This window comes from Agelaius tricolor, unplaced genomic scaffold, assembly GCF_023055355.1.
Source record: "Agelaius tricolor isolate 1412-34295 unplaced genomic scaffold, bAgeTri1.0.p SCAF_5, whole genome shotgun sequence".
In the NCBI taxonomy this organism is placed as follows: Eukaryota; Metazoa; Chordata; class Aves; order Passeriformes; family Icteridae; genus Agelaius; species Agelaius tricolor.
The window spans coordinates 38,759,169-38,771,589 of record NW_027269265.1 but is presented as its reverse complement, the minus strand read 5'-3'; the positions used below and the strand labels follow the sequence as shown (position 1 = coordinate 38,771,589).

The 12,421-nt window shown below is 46.6% G+C and overlaps 1 protein-coding gene across 2 annotated transcripts in view; it reads right to left on the bottom strand.

Moving 5' to 3' along the window:
* Positions 1–8,550, bottom strand: part of CREB3L1 (cAMP responsive element binding protein 3 like 1) — a 63,650-nt gene extending 55,100 nt beyond the window's left edge. Inside the window, exons 1-2 of one of the 2 annotated variants that reach the window (XM_071427414.1) lie at positions 8,414–8,550; positions 3,108–3,214 (exon numbers count right to left, since the gene is read on the bottom strand). In XM_071427414.1, coding sequence (XP_071283515.1) covers positions 3,108–3,119 — 12 coding nt within the window. In that variant the 5' untranslated portion in view covers positions 3,120–3,214; positions 8,414–8,550. The remainder of the gene's footprint in view (positions 1–3,107; positions 3,215–8,413) is intronic. The other variant, XM_071427415.1, reaches the window with a different exon arrangement.
* Positions 8,551–12,421: the final 3,871 nt, after the last annotated feature.

The window sequence follows — 12,421 nt, the reverse complement described above, 5'->3', positions numbered from 1 at the left end:
TTATCCCTTGAACGTGGTTTACAGCAGCAATGGATCCTGGCGGAGCTGTGTAACCAGCACTTAAATAAAGGGGAGGCAGCAGGACCTCCTGAATCAGTGGCATCTGTTCTGGGAAGGGCTTGCCCAGAAACAGCCACAGCAAGAAGGTACTGAAACCCACTGTCTCCTCCTAGAAACAGAATTGAAGGTCACAAAGTAAAGACCCCTGCAAACAGCACTGGCCTCTGATTAAAAATAAATCCTTTCATGCACAGACAGTGGTTTGAGAAAGGAAAATATTGAACCGCAGTGAAATCTTGGAGAGTTCATGGCTGGACACCTTGGAGTGGAAACACCAGTAGCATCAATTCAGGTAGAGCTCTATACCCCCAGCCACTGGCATCAATGTACAAGAATATTCCCATCTCTCAAATTTAACTTCTTTCACAATAAAACTGATTTTTATGGTGCTTTTATCTGGGATAGTGTGAAAGTAATTCAGGAACAAGAGAGATGAAAGTCTGCTTGGTGTCACTGAGCCACCTCTGAAGCCAGGAAAATCATGACTCTCTGTAAACAGTTAGTGTTTTGCCCCAGTATGGGAACTGGCATCATTATTTCCAAGTGATGGGGGCTGCCACTGTCTCTGCCAGAACAATAAACAAAACAAAGCACTGTGGTGTGGTCCTCCTACCCCCTGTATTGCGCTCTCAGGACTAGCAGACAACAGCAGAGATATTTGGGCACTTGGCAGGTTCACTTCTTCCTGTAAAATGCACTAAAGGAAGTACTGGTAAAATACATTATATGAATGGCCCACATAACTTACTGCTGTCACTTATAACTGAGAAGGAACTGCAAAGAATGGAACTGATATTTATAGGGGTGAAAACATCCTTCTTTATTCTGAGAGCATGGCTTACAGTCCTATGAACCCTTTGCAGAATTCAGATTTTCATAAAGCACCTGAAACAGGGGTTTGGAAATGGAGAACTGTTAAAAAACCTCAGCACCCTAAAGTCCACATCAAACCAGAAATGTTCTTCGTGAGCAGGTTAATACATAAATACACTTCACATCATATCTTTATTTCTGTGGAAGACCATTAAATTTCCAGGAAGTACCCAATGCTTCCTGGCACATACCAAGGGAGGCTGTGACCTGAGCAACAGCTGTAATGATCCCATCACAGACAGAACATTTTGCAGCATTCTACACAAATATTAATTCTAGTGCCAGCAAGTAGTTTTGCCTGGTCTTTTGCTGCCTGGTCAATTGCATATAAGTCACTCTTCCCCCACTGCAGGCTGCAATCCTCTCCTTCTTGACCAGATACTCAGTGGATTATTTTTGTCTCAGATCACATAGTCCCAATGGTACAATTACACACTGACCTCAAAGACTTGCTTTTAAAATTACCCTTCTTTAGCAAACCCTCTGTCTAGTGGGTTGGGTGGTTTTCTTATTTTTTATTTTTACATCTAAATGGTTAAATAGTGGGTGTGGTTGGGGAGAGAGGAAAAGAAGAAAGAGAAAGAAGCAGACAGAGCAAACAGTAGGGGAGACAGTTGTGAGGGTCACAAGTGCACTCAGGAGGGGGACATCCATGTACTCCAAAGAGAAGACACTTGGCTTCCTCCCTTTCCTCAGTAACATCTTCTCCTGGAAGGTCAGTCCTTCCTGTCAACAAATGTCATTTCACTACAGAGAGAGTAACAGTCCCGCTTCCTCATAGCTACAGCTAAAGATTTATTCTTGGGAACCACTACCTAAATCAGAGACCAAACAAACCAGGAAATTTCAAATATGGTGTGAAATTTGGAACTTTCCTGTAAGTGCTCACAGATGTTAAACATTTTACAAACAGAAGAGACAGAAAAGCAACTCAGAAGGGCTCTGAAGGGCCTAGAGGCAAACAAGCCTAGGACAGAGGTAGACAATCTTAACTGTAGAGATGTGTTCACAGTGAAACCCATGTAGGACAAGTGTAATTTGTCCATGTTGCTATTGAGCTGACAGTTCCATCAAATTTTTGAAAATCTTCATAGAATGCATGAAATCTCTTCAGGAGAGATGAGCATCTTCTCTGAGGATGACAAGCTGGAGGGAATAGGACAACAGTCTGTCCTTGCAAGGGAAAAAAGGGAAGCAATTCACAGGCTGTCAGGGGAAACTTCAAATATGCCTCAACTCACATCCAGGTTGTGCACACTACTTTTTGAGTTTGCTACACAACAGGACTTTCCCCTCCACACTATAAATAGCTTTAAAGCCCATCCGAAATTGTTTTAAGGCTGATGGGAGCTGCAATGAATTCGCTCCAAGTGATAAAAGGAACTTTTGCTGGGCTGGTTGTGAAAGTTGGCCTTCTAGTAGCCACCTGTCAGCTGAGCAGTGGCTGCTCATCCATTGTGCTCATAATGGTATCCTTCATCCTTCACATCTTCAGGTGTGCATATCTATTCCACATTGTTCTGCACACCCTATTTTCTGTAGCCTTTTCTGCACACTGGCTATGTCTCAGTCCTTTTGGATGAGTTCCTTTTGTATCAAACCTCACCAACAAAAGCTCAGGACTAGTACCTGGAGAGGAGGCCTGCAAACGGTGTCCTGATGTATTTGAGAAGAAGGCAACTGTGACTCGGGTGACTCCTGCTCTGCATGGGAGTTTGATTGTGTAGGACAGATGTGAACATCATCCGATTGGAAACAATCTTTGAATGTTCCAAATAGTCCATGTTCCAGCTGTTTGGGATAAGACAATCCTCCTCCCTTTGTTCATCCTGCAGCTCCCCTTGCAGCATCTTTTCCCCTTCTCCATTACTACGCCATTGCACTGGGGTGTTGTCCTGTGCTGTTGCACAGCTGGCTTCACCCACACCTGCAGTGACTGCATTTTATGGTGGCTGAAATAATCTTTGGTTTGGGGAGGGTTTTTTTGTCAATTTTGTGAAAAGCTTTTGAAGCCTATGAAATTGAAATGTACTTGATACCTTGCTGGAAGAGACAACAAGCTGGTTAGCACAGCCTTGGCTGGAGCAGAAAGCAGTATTAGAGCTCCAGTTAAATGATACCTATAAATGCTGGCAAGGGACACAGTGAGGATGAACAGGCATCTGTGTACTCACCATTTCTCTCATTTGGGTTTAAAAAGCCAAATCCACCTACCAACATTTGCTGAAAAGAGTTTGTTTCACGAATATCAGTCAGCAAGACATCAGTCAAAGGTATTCATCTATAAAATAAAAAAATTCAAATTCCAAACTTTGCTCTTTTAATGAGCTCTGGTAAATTTTCTCCCTTTTACAATCCTGGGGTCAATCAATTAGCAGCTGCTTAGGGGTGAAACTTAATTAAGCTCAGATAACACAACAGAGGTTTCACCTCAGCCTCCCTCTATACACATCCTCACTTACACATCTGGGTAAAAGCTTCACTGCAAAGCCTGGAGAGAGCAATTGCTTCAAGCAGAGTCTCTGAGAGCACATCTGAGCTCCCAAAAAGCATTGCAAACTCTTGCATCATGCAGAGGCAAAGCAGCAAGGAAACGAGAAGATCCACTCTGGCAAGCTGCTGCCACGGGGATAAGGTGTCACTGGGAACAACAAAAGGTGGTTTTACTGAGGAAACGTGGTGCCACGACTTATTAATCTTTCAGCAGAAGCAGGAATCCTCGCACTGCTCTGATGGTGCTGCTCCTGCAGCAGGAGCGAGCCAGCCATTCAGAACTAGTCTGACAAATCTGGCTCCAGCTGCTCGACTTTATTAACGACAGAAGCCCTGGAGGGGTGGGATCCAGAGGCATCACAGCGATTTTTTTCCCCTTTCCTAAGCACAAAAGACAGAAGTGGAATGTAGCTGAGGAATGCTTCGCCCTTGGAAGGGATGTAATAAATCTCCTTGGATGTGATATTTGGTTTATTTTGTGGGAGTCATTCAAAAGGAAAATGCAGATTGTGGGGCTTAGTGCTCAGCCTATGCTGGCAAAGGATCCCCGACAAAGAATGTCCATTGGCAGGGAATTTCCTGACTTTGCAAGTGAGCAAACGCCTCTTTCTCAGTTACTCTAAAAGCTGTTTTGTTATTATATAAAAAGTTCAATAAAGCAGACAATGATCAGTTCTACTCCAGATTCACCAGAAGAAGGACAAGTAATCATCAGCCTTATTTGCAGGAGGAAGGATTTGAGCTGCTGGAGTAGCCTGAGCTATGCTCAAGAAAGTGCTTTTTCTCCAGGACGGTCTCCTGGGCCGCAGGGGGCTGCTGGGGAGGCTGCGGCATCCCAATTGCTGGAAGCATTTAACACCCACGTCATGCTCTGCTCCTGGGTGACTCCACCTTGGAGAGGGGGTGACAGCTTCAGAGATCTCCCAAAGTCCCTGCCAGCCCTCTGGTGATTATTACTGTATGATTATTATTTAATAGCAGGAGTTGCCACCTTTGGGATGGGGACTTAAGGAGGATTCTTCCTGTACTTAAGGTCACTGGAACTAGGGATGTGTTAGCAGGCAGAGGTCAGGGAAGAAGAAAACAGAAGGGTACTGATGTGGAGATGGATTGGATTTACTGCAGCAGTATGGCAAAGAAAAAGCCCAAAGGTCACTATGGACCCACCCCAGAGCAGAATGACAGCAGGCTCACTGACAGTGGTGGACAGGCAGGAGGGAATGGATTTATCCTGGGTGCTCAGGTCTACAAGAGAAGTCCAAGGGGAAGTCATGACAGAGGCCAGATGAATGGCTGTAAGCCACCTGGGACCCCTAAACCATCTTTAAAGGGGACCTGGAAGGGAAGAGGAGCAGATCCCATGGAGCCGACCACAGCTGTCTGCAGCAGTTCTACCATTGATAGAATCACCACAGTAGAAGATAGAGGGGGTATACAAGTTATTTTTCCATGGTAAATACTTAATTATTACCCTTGGTGGTAAAGTTAAGTTCCAGCTGTGAAAAGCCCAAAGCCCTTCCACCTGCCTGTTTGGATGGAAGTGGAGTAGCCTGAGCAGGCAGAGCTACCATTATAGCACCAGGACACCTGGGGAAAGGTGGGAGTGTGGTCCCTACACACACTCAGTGAACCCAGAAACTGCCCAGGCTATGAGTGGGCATCACTGATGGAGACCACAGTTCAGAGGGGTCAGCCATACAAGCCTTCATCTTTGCTGCTCTGCTCATCCTCCAAAAATACAATCTTACTCACTCCATCAGGTTACTGGAGACTCCCCTTTCTCATCTGCTTATGAGAAGAGATTAAAAAGGATAGCAGATGTTGGCTAAGATTTTGATTTCCTAGAAGAGAACGTGTTTGCAGTGCTCTGTGGAGGGATGAAGGCCTCTACAATAGATTGTAAGAGTACTTCAGGTTGTTGCCCGCCATTGTCACCTGCAGGGAATTACGTGTTTTCAGTGTCTCCTGTCTTGCCAGGGAACACAAATATCTTCTGTGCTGCACCCTGTGTTTTCACATGGAGAGGAGGTGCCTGTGTGAAGCAAGTCACCTTATCAAGGAATTAGCACTCTTGGGTTTTTACCAGGGCTGGACTGAGCACTTTGCTACTGTTATCACTCCTATTGATTTTACATTTATAGAGAGCTGCAAATTTACACAGTGCTTAATAAACACAAAGTTTCCTGGACTGCAACTAGTATATGAGAACTGGGAGGCATTAAAACAAACAAACAAACAAACAAAACACAGCATGATTAAAAAAAAAAAAACAACAATTACATTTCTATGTTATTTTTTCCACTACAGTCACAGGCTGAAGATTACGGGATGTGTCGCCACACTCCCATACAGCCACACACACATCAAGACATTGCAAGAGCAAATGGATCCAACATCTTCCCAGACAAAATGGCAATTTTGTACCATTTGTCCCACTGACATCATGCAAAGTTTTGGACAGAGGGGTCTAAATTGTGTTGGGTAAGAGTAAACCAGCAGAAGACCTTTGGTTCTACTCCTGCTATGCCACTGAAAATTTCACCCAAGTTTTCTAAAGATGCAAGTATTTTCCTCCTGCAGGAGTGGGGCCATGAGTCTCAGACTGGGATACAACGTGAGACATCACAGGACTGAGGTATTTGTGAGCAGGAAAGTGATAGTTGAATTTGATTCCCTCAGGGCACAGCACCATTATCATCACAAACATTTTGTCTGGACAAATTATTTATTCATCAGCTTAAAAATTAAACCCTTTTTGCTTGTGGGTGTTTAAAAAATATGTTTTTTCTAAATGAACCTCTGAGAGCAGAATTAACATCCTCATCACCTCCACCATGTATCTGAAAATATCACCTTGTGTGACACTTTGTGGCAGAGAGACTCAAAAGAAGGAAAAGGAATAGCAAACAACCATAGGGACAGAGAAACTGGAAGGGAAAAGTGGAAGTCATGCAGCTTTGACCAAAGGGAAAGGAGCACATGCTCAATCCAGATAATCTCTGAGGAATCAGACAGGTAGGTTGAACGATTTCTAAAAAGCAGTGGTTTAGGCTCCAGATCTGAGTCATCACATCCTGGTGATCAAAGGGGACTAGACAACAGTAAGTTTAAGTCCAGTGTTTGGGAAGCACTCACGTAAGTAGAAACAAATGCCTGAAAGTGTTGTTTGAGGGGAAAAAACCCCAAACCCAACAAAAGACCTCCCAGAACAAAAAAGACTTTAAGTGCAGAGATGACATGTGGTACAGCAGAATCTCTGTCAGGAAACCCTGTGAGATACACACTCCCACCAAGAATTTGGGTCTTCTGCTGCAAGTTCTGTCTTCAGCCCCTCCCAAGGAGTTAAAGTTCCGCCACTCTTCCCTCACTGCTTTTGCTGCAGCCCTGGCTGTGAATCAGGCGCACCGCTCACACAAGTTTACCTTGGCAGGATGTGAATGTCTACTGCGGACTACAGGGTGTGGACAAGTGTGCCCAGGGCCTTTCTGCACAGCTTCTCCATATTCTCCAGAGGCTGGCACGGATAAATGGCCCAGCCTTGGAAAATATTATCGTCTCCCAGAGAATGCTGGTTCTGAGCTGTACCCAAAGGAAGCTAGGCAGCACTCAGGGGAAAACTTAATAAGCAGCTGGGTGAAACTCCCTGGGTTCTACAGATGGAGGGAAGCAGAAACGTCTGCTTTTGAGAAGTTCACCTGAGAAAAACATTCCCTTACATCTTAGCCTTGACACTGGGCTTTCAGCCCAGTGTGTGCCTATGTGCCATACACAGTGCCACCTAACAGATTTTTGGAGTGCTGGGCATGCCTGGATGTAACATATTTATTTCTCTGCCTCTTCCACCAGGCTATCCCAAATACTTGACCAAGTGTTAACAGCTTGACACTCCAAGGTCCCACAGCAGAATTTCCCTAAGTACTGCTTCTAGTGAGAAGGACCCACATATCCAAATGAAGTTCTGCAACCACTTTCCAGGTATCTTCTGAACCTCTCACACAGAGGCCAAAGGCAGTCTGTCCAGTTCTATGATCCCACAGGGAATTGCATATTGTTCTAAATATGAATTTTCCCTCAATATGTGACTGCCTATCTTAGCAAAACAATCATGAGGGCTAAGCTCTGGTGGTTCTGCTGTGCACAATGTTACCCAGAGTCCTTGCCAGTGCTCTTCACTGAACATTTCAACTTCACTTTAAGCCACCATTGCTCCATCAGTACATCTTAATGCATCTGCCAGGCAAGAGATCATGTGATTCAATTTGAAGTTTTTCTACATGGCCCAATAGATATCAGAGTCTGTATATGAGCATATACAAGTTATTTTCAGCTCATCTGTGACATGCAATTCCACCCACCAGGCTTGCAGAGATATATAAATCATGGAGTTGTCTAAAATAACAGGCCCTGAGGAAACATCTGTCACCTTTTCAAGCTTGGGAGGGAGGAGGATGAAGCATTCAACTCCACAACTTACTGAATTTTCTTTTAGGTCTAAGACAGCAGAGAGCAGCAAGTCTTTCTGACACAGCCCAGATGCCCTGGCAGTTGGGTATTCTCATTGACTTCACACTGCGTTTGACCTGTGAGCGTAACACAGGCAATACTGATACGCTCAGCAATTTGGATGACATTTGTGCCATCTCTCACCCTTATCATCAAAAGAAAAGGATTGATTCAATTCTCTCTTGTTTCTGTGGGCTTTATCCCCCCAAAGTGACTGGTGGTTGGCCCTTTGCACTCGATCTCTTAATCAAAGGAAAACAGAACTTGCTGTGTTGGAATCTACTGACAGCTGTTCTAGTCCTGAAACCCGCCACCGCCTGCGCATGGGAAGCGTGTGGGCCAGAGCCTCGCCTATGCTACAGATACTCCCATTTTCACTGGAAAAATCAGGAAAAGCTGTGAAGTTGTTTATTTGCCCTCTCTCTCGCTCCTCCCTTCTTTTGAATTGATCTGATCTTCTCTCTTGGACCTCAACCCCACTCACTTTTTGCTGCTCGTCCTAGTGGAGAAAACCGCAATGGAGCAGGGTAAGGAGACGGAAGCGATTTCCCCCCCGCCGCCGGGCGCCCCAGCCGCGGGGCCGCCATGAGCGCCGCCCGCCGCGCGCTCGCTGACGGGGCGCCGTGAGGGCAGCGCGCGGCCCGCCCGCGGCGGCGCTGCCCCCTGGCGGCGGGCGGGCGGCACTGCCGTGTTCTGCTGCGTCCGGGTCCGTGTCCTCGTCCTCGTCCTCATCCTCATCCTCATCCTCATCCTCATCCTCATCCTCATCCTCATCCAAATCCTCGACCGTGCCGTGCCCCTGTCCGTGCCCATGGCTGTGTGCTGTAGCTATGCTCTGGCCTGTGCCAGTGCCCGTGCCCGTGCCAGGGCCGTGCCCTTTTCCGTGTCTGTGCATGTGGCCTTGTTGGTGGCATGGCCCTGGCCATGCTCTGCCTGTGGCTGTGCCCATGGCATTTTGACTGTGGCCGTGGCCATGGCCATGTCCACGTCCTTGCCTGCACCTGTGCTGTAGCCATGTCCAAGAGCCTTTTTGCCCATGGCCACGCTCATTGCCCTGGCATTTTAGTCTGTGATATGTCCTTGTCCATGCTTATGCTGTGGCTGTGGGCATGACCATGGCCATGACAAGTGTCCTTGTCCATAGCCATGATGCAGCCATGACTATGCCATGGTAGTGGCTGTGGCTATAGCTTTGTCTATGCCATGCCCATGTCCTTGTCTGTGCCTGTAATGTGGCTGTGGCCGTGGCCATGCTGTGGCTGTGGCGTTGTCTGTGCCTGTGGCCATGCTGTGTCCGTGCCCGTGCCTATGCCATAGCCATGGCCATGCCAGTGTCTGCACCATGTGCTCCATGAGTGCTGAGCCAAGAGTCGAGACCGAGGTTGTTTTTGTAGATAAAGCTACACGGCAGACCCACTGCCCAGGCCGTAAAAGGACAGCTGAGTATTCCCTCCTCCGATGTATTTCACCCCCCCTCCCCGCAGTTACCGGTGATTTTCAGGAAAGTTTGCGCAATCTTTCCTGTAAAACCCGCTGGTCTTTAACGTCATTTTAGTCAGAAAAAAACCCAAACAGCAAAAAACCCAAAGCGAAGCCCCGGAACGCCTGTGTGCCGCGGGTGCCCGGCCCCGGGCGCTGGTGCCGATCCGGAGCAGGGCCGCCGGGCGGGCCCGGACAGCCGCGGCATGCGGAGCCGCGCGCACCCGGCACGGCCGCCAGAGGGCGCCGCCGCCGCGGCCACGGCGGGCCAGGGCGGGTCCGCGTGCGCCGCCGTGCGCGCTCCCGCGGGCATCCCGGGAACGCGCCGGGAAAAGCGGCTCGGTCGGGTCGTACCTTGGGACAGGCTTCGAGCTGCCCAGCCCTTATCTCGAGATGTCCATCCCAGCAGAGAGGCGCTGCCTCCCCTCCATCCTTAAGCACGGCCGTGGGAGAGAAGTCTTCGAATGGCCGCTCTGGCTAAGCGTCCAGCCGAAAACGTACTGGTTTCACTAAGCCAAGAGGGAAGCTTTCCTTGGGGCATGCAGGCCAGAGGTGACACTAAAGCTGCCTCTGATAGGAGAGGTCATTGTGTAGGGGTTCCTGTACATCTTTGGATCGATGCACTGATAGACGAGCACCAGCCTCGTCCAAATGCCAAAACAGGTCCAAGATGTAAACATGGAGGAAGATTGTCAAGGAGGAGATAACTGAGAATGTAATTACCTGTCCAAGCTGACTATTTCCCTACTGAATAAAGCTGGCTCTGTAACTTAGAAGAGCAGTTCAAATGGTAGAGCTGGTTTTCACTGGCAGCTTGGCCTCTAAGCGGAATGCTGTGAGCAGCATGACATTTCATGCCAACTGCAAACTTGCTGAGGGGCTGGGGAAAGACCCAACACTGAAGGCCCAGCAGCCACGGCTATACTGTTGGGAGTTGCTAGCTGGAAGCTGGCTCCAGTCTGTCTCCACGGCCCTGGCAGCAAGGTGACCGTGCAGTGAGAAGTGCTACTGCTCACTGTGCATCAGTATGTTGATGGTGTCAAGTCATCTGTTCCCTGCTGGAGCCTGGGTTTGCAGTGCAGAAGGATAGGATAAGTAAGGAATTAATTCTTTCAATTTTTGCAGTCTGTTCACTTATGTTCTGAATTGCACCAAACATCTACCTTTTGCAAAACCACCCAGTATTTAAAACAGAATTAAAAAAAAGCTAGAAAACTAAAGTTCAGAGTTAACCCAGGTTAGCTCCCCACCCTTGTAAAAACTAGGATTTATAAAGCATTCTTAGTGCTTGGCTACAGAGAAAATCCCATATTCAAGAAGTGATCAAAGTTGTATCAGGTAGAGGATAATTAGCAGAACACGGGAAGTTGCACAGACATGAATGTTCTTGGTGACAGCAGACTGCACTGACAAACATACATTTGACAAAGTGATGTAAAGTGGTAGCAGATCACCTTAATGAGAGGGATAGAAGAAGGAGCTATATAACGGCGTCCTTACAGATTCTTCACACGTGCAAGAGCTGATTGCCAGTGCCATTGCTGTGTCAGTATCTTTAATGTTTTATCTTTGATGTTGGCTCAGCACACTCTAGGACCTGCAGTTTCTGCATAGAAGTAGCTCTTTAGGCTGCCTTGGGTTGCCAAGCTGTCTCCAGGTCATGCAGAGGAAAGAATGTCTATAGAAACAGAAGTGGAAATCAGTGGAAGATCTATAAAGTGATGCCAACTTATGAAAAATCTGCAAGAAACATGGTGAAATCGAACACACTGTGTAGTGCATTTGGTAAGAAACTACACAGAATATTGTCTGTATATAGGCTGGGAAATATAAAGAATTATAAAATGCATATACAGGCTGAGCTGTCTGCCCCAGAGAGAGCACAGGCAGATCTTTCCCAGCCACAAAGGATTGCAGAGACTGAAGCGAAGTGCAGCAAGTGGAGCATCAGACATGGAAGACTTCAGTCTGAAGTCCAAATCGTGGACACTGACAATGATAGAAACAGGAAGCTGCTCAGGAACAGCTTATCCTGGAACAGTTCACCAAACATCCTATTCCTTTTAACAGATACTCCATGGGCAGTTTCTCAGTTGTAGTGCATATTATTTAGAGGAGGAAATATCTGGATAATTAGTAAGTTCTTCAGAAGATGGCAACAAAGTTCAAAAACTTATATACTGAACAAAGACATAGAAGCCAGTGAGCTTCTAGTGAGTGCAGATTTTTATTGGTTAAAAAGTAGTCAGAACCAGAGTCTGGAGAAGTTTATCCCTGGAAGTTGGTTGGGTTTTTTGGTCTTTTTTTTGACCATAACAGTACCCAATTACTATTTCTGATACTATAATCTACTTTAATAAGCAAATTCCCTCAAACAGCAGTTGGCCCTAATAGATCCCTCTTCTTTTCCCATGTCCTTGGCCACATAATGCTTGCTGTGCCAAGTGCTAAATGGCTCTTGGAAAGTGCTAAGAGGGTGCTAAGCCGAGTTTCACAAACAACTGCCTGTACAGAGAAATAGTCCTGTTGATAGGTGGTACCAGGAGTACCTGGTTGAAGACCCTTGTTTTGACAAGATTTGAGAACTGAACTTCACAGTTGCCTTGAGGTAATTTAAATGAGACTTTTTTATCTTGTGGAAGTGAAGGTTTCTTTGACCCTGACTGAAATGAAACCACTGAATGCTTTGTCAGAAATATTTGACAAGATCAGTATGTTCCTGCTAACTAGGTCAAGTTCATCCTCTCTGCTTGCTCCATCAGCAACCACCTCAGCCATCAGTCTTGGCACCTGGTAATTCTCAGAAGTGAAAAGCGGTTCTTGGAAGATGATGGAAAGGAAGGCCCTGATGTGAACTTGTCTTCTGAAGCACCAGACAAAGTCAAGAAGAATCCCAAAGTATCCACACTGCAAAGAGGCACTGAATGCCAATGCTTGTTCAAACATTTCCCAGCTAATCACCATTGTCTGGCCATTGGCAAAAGTAAAAAAAAACGGAATGATGTGTTTTATT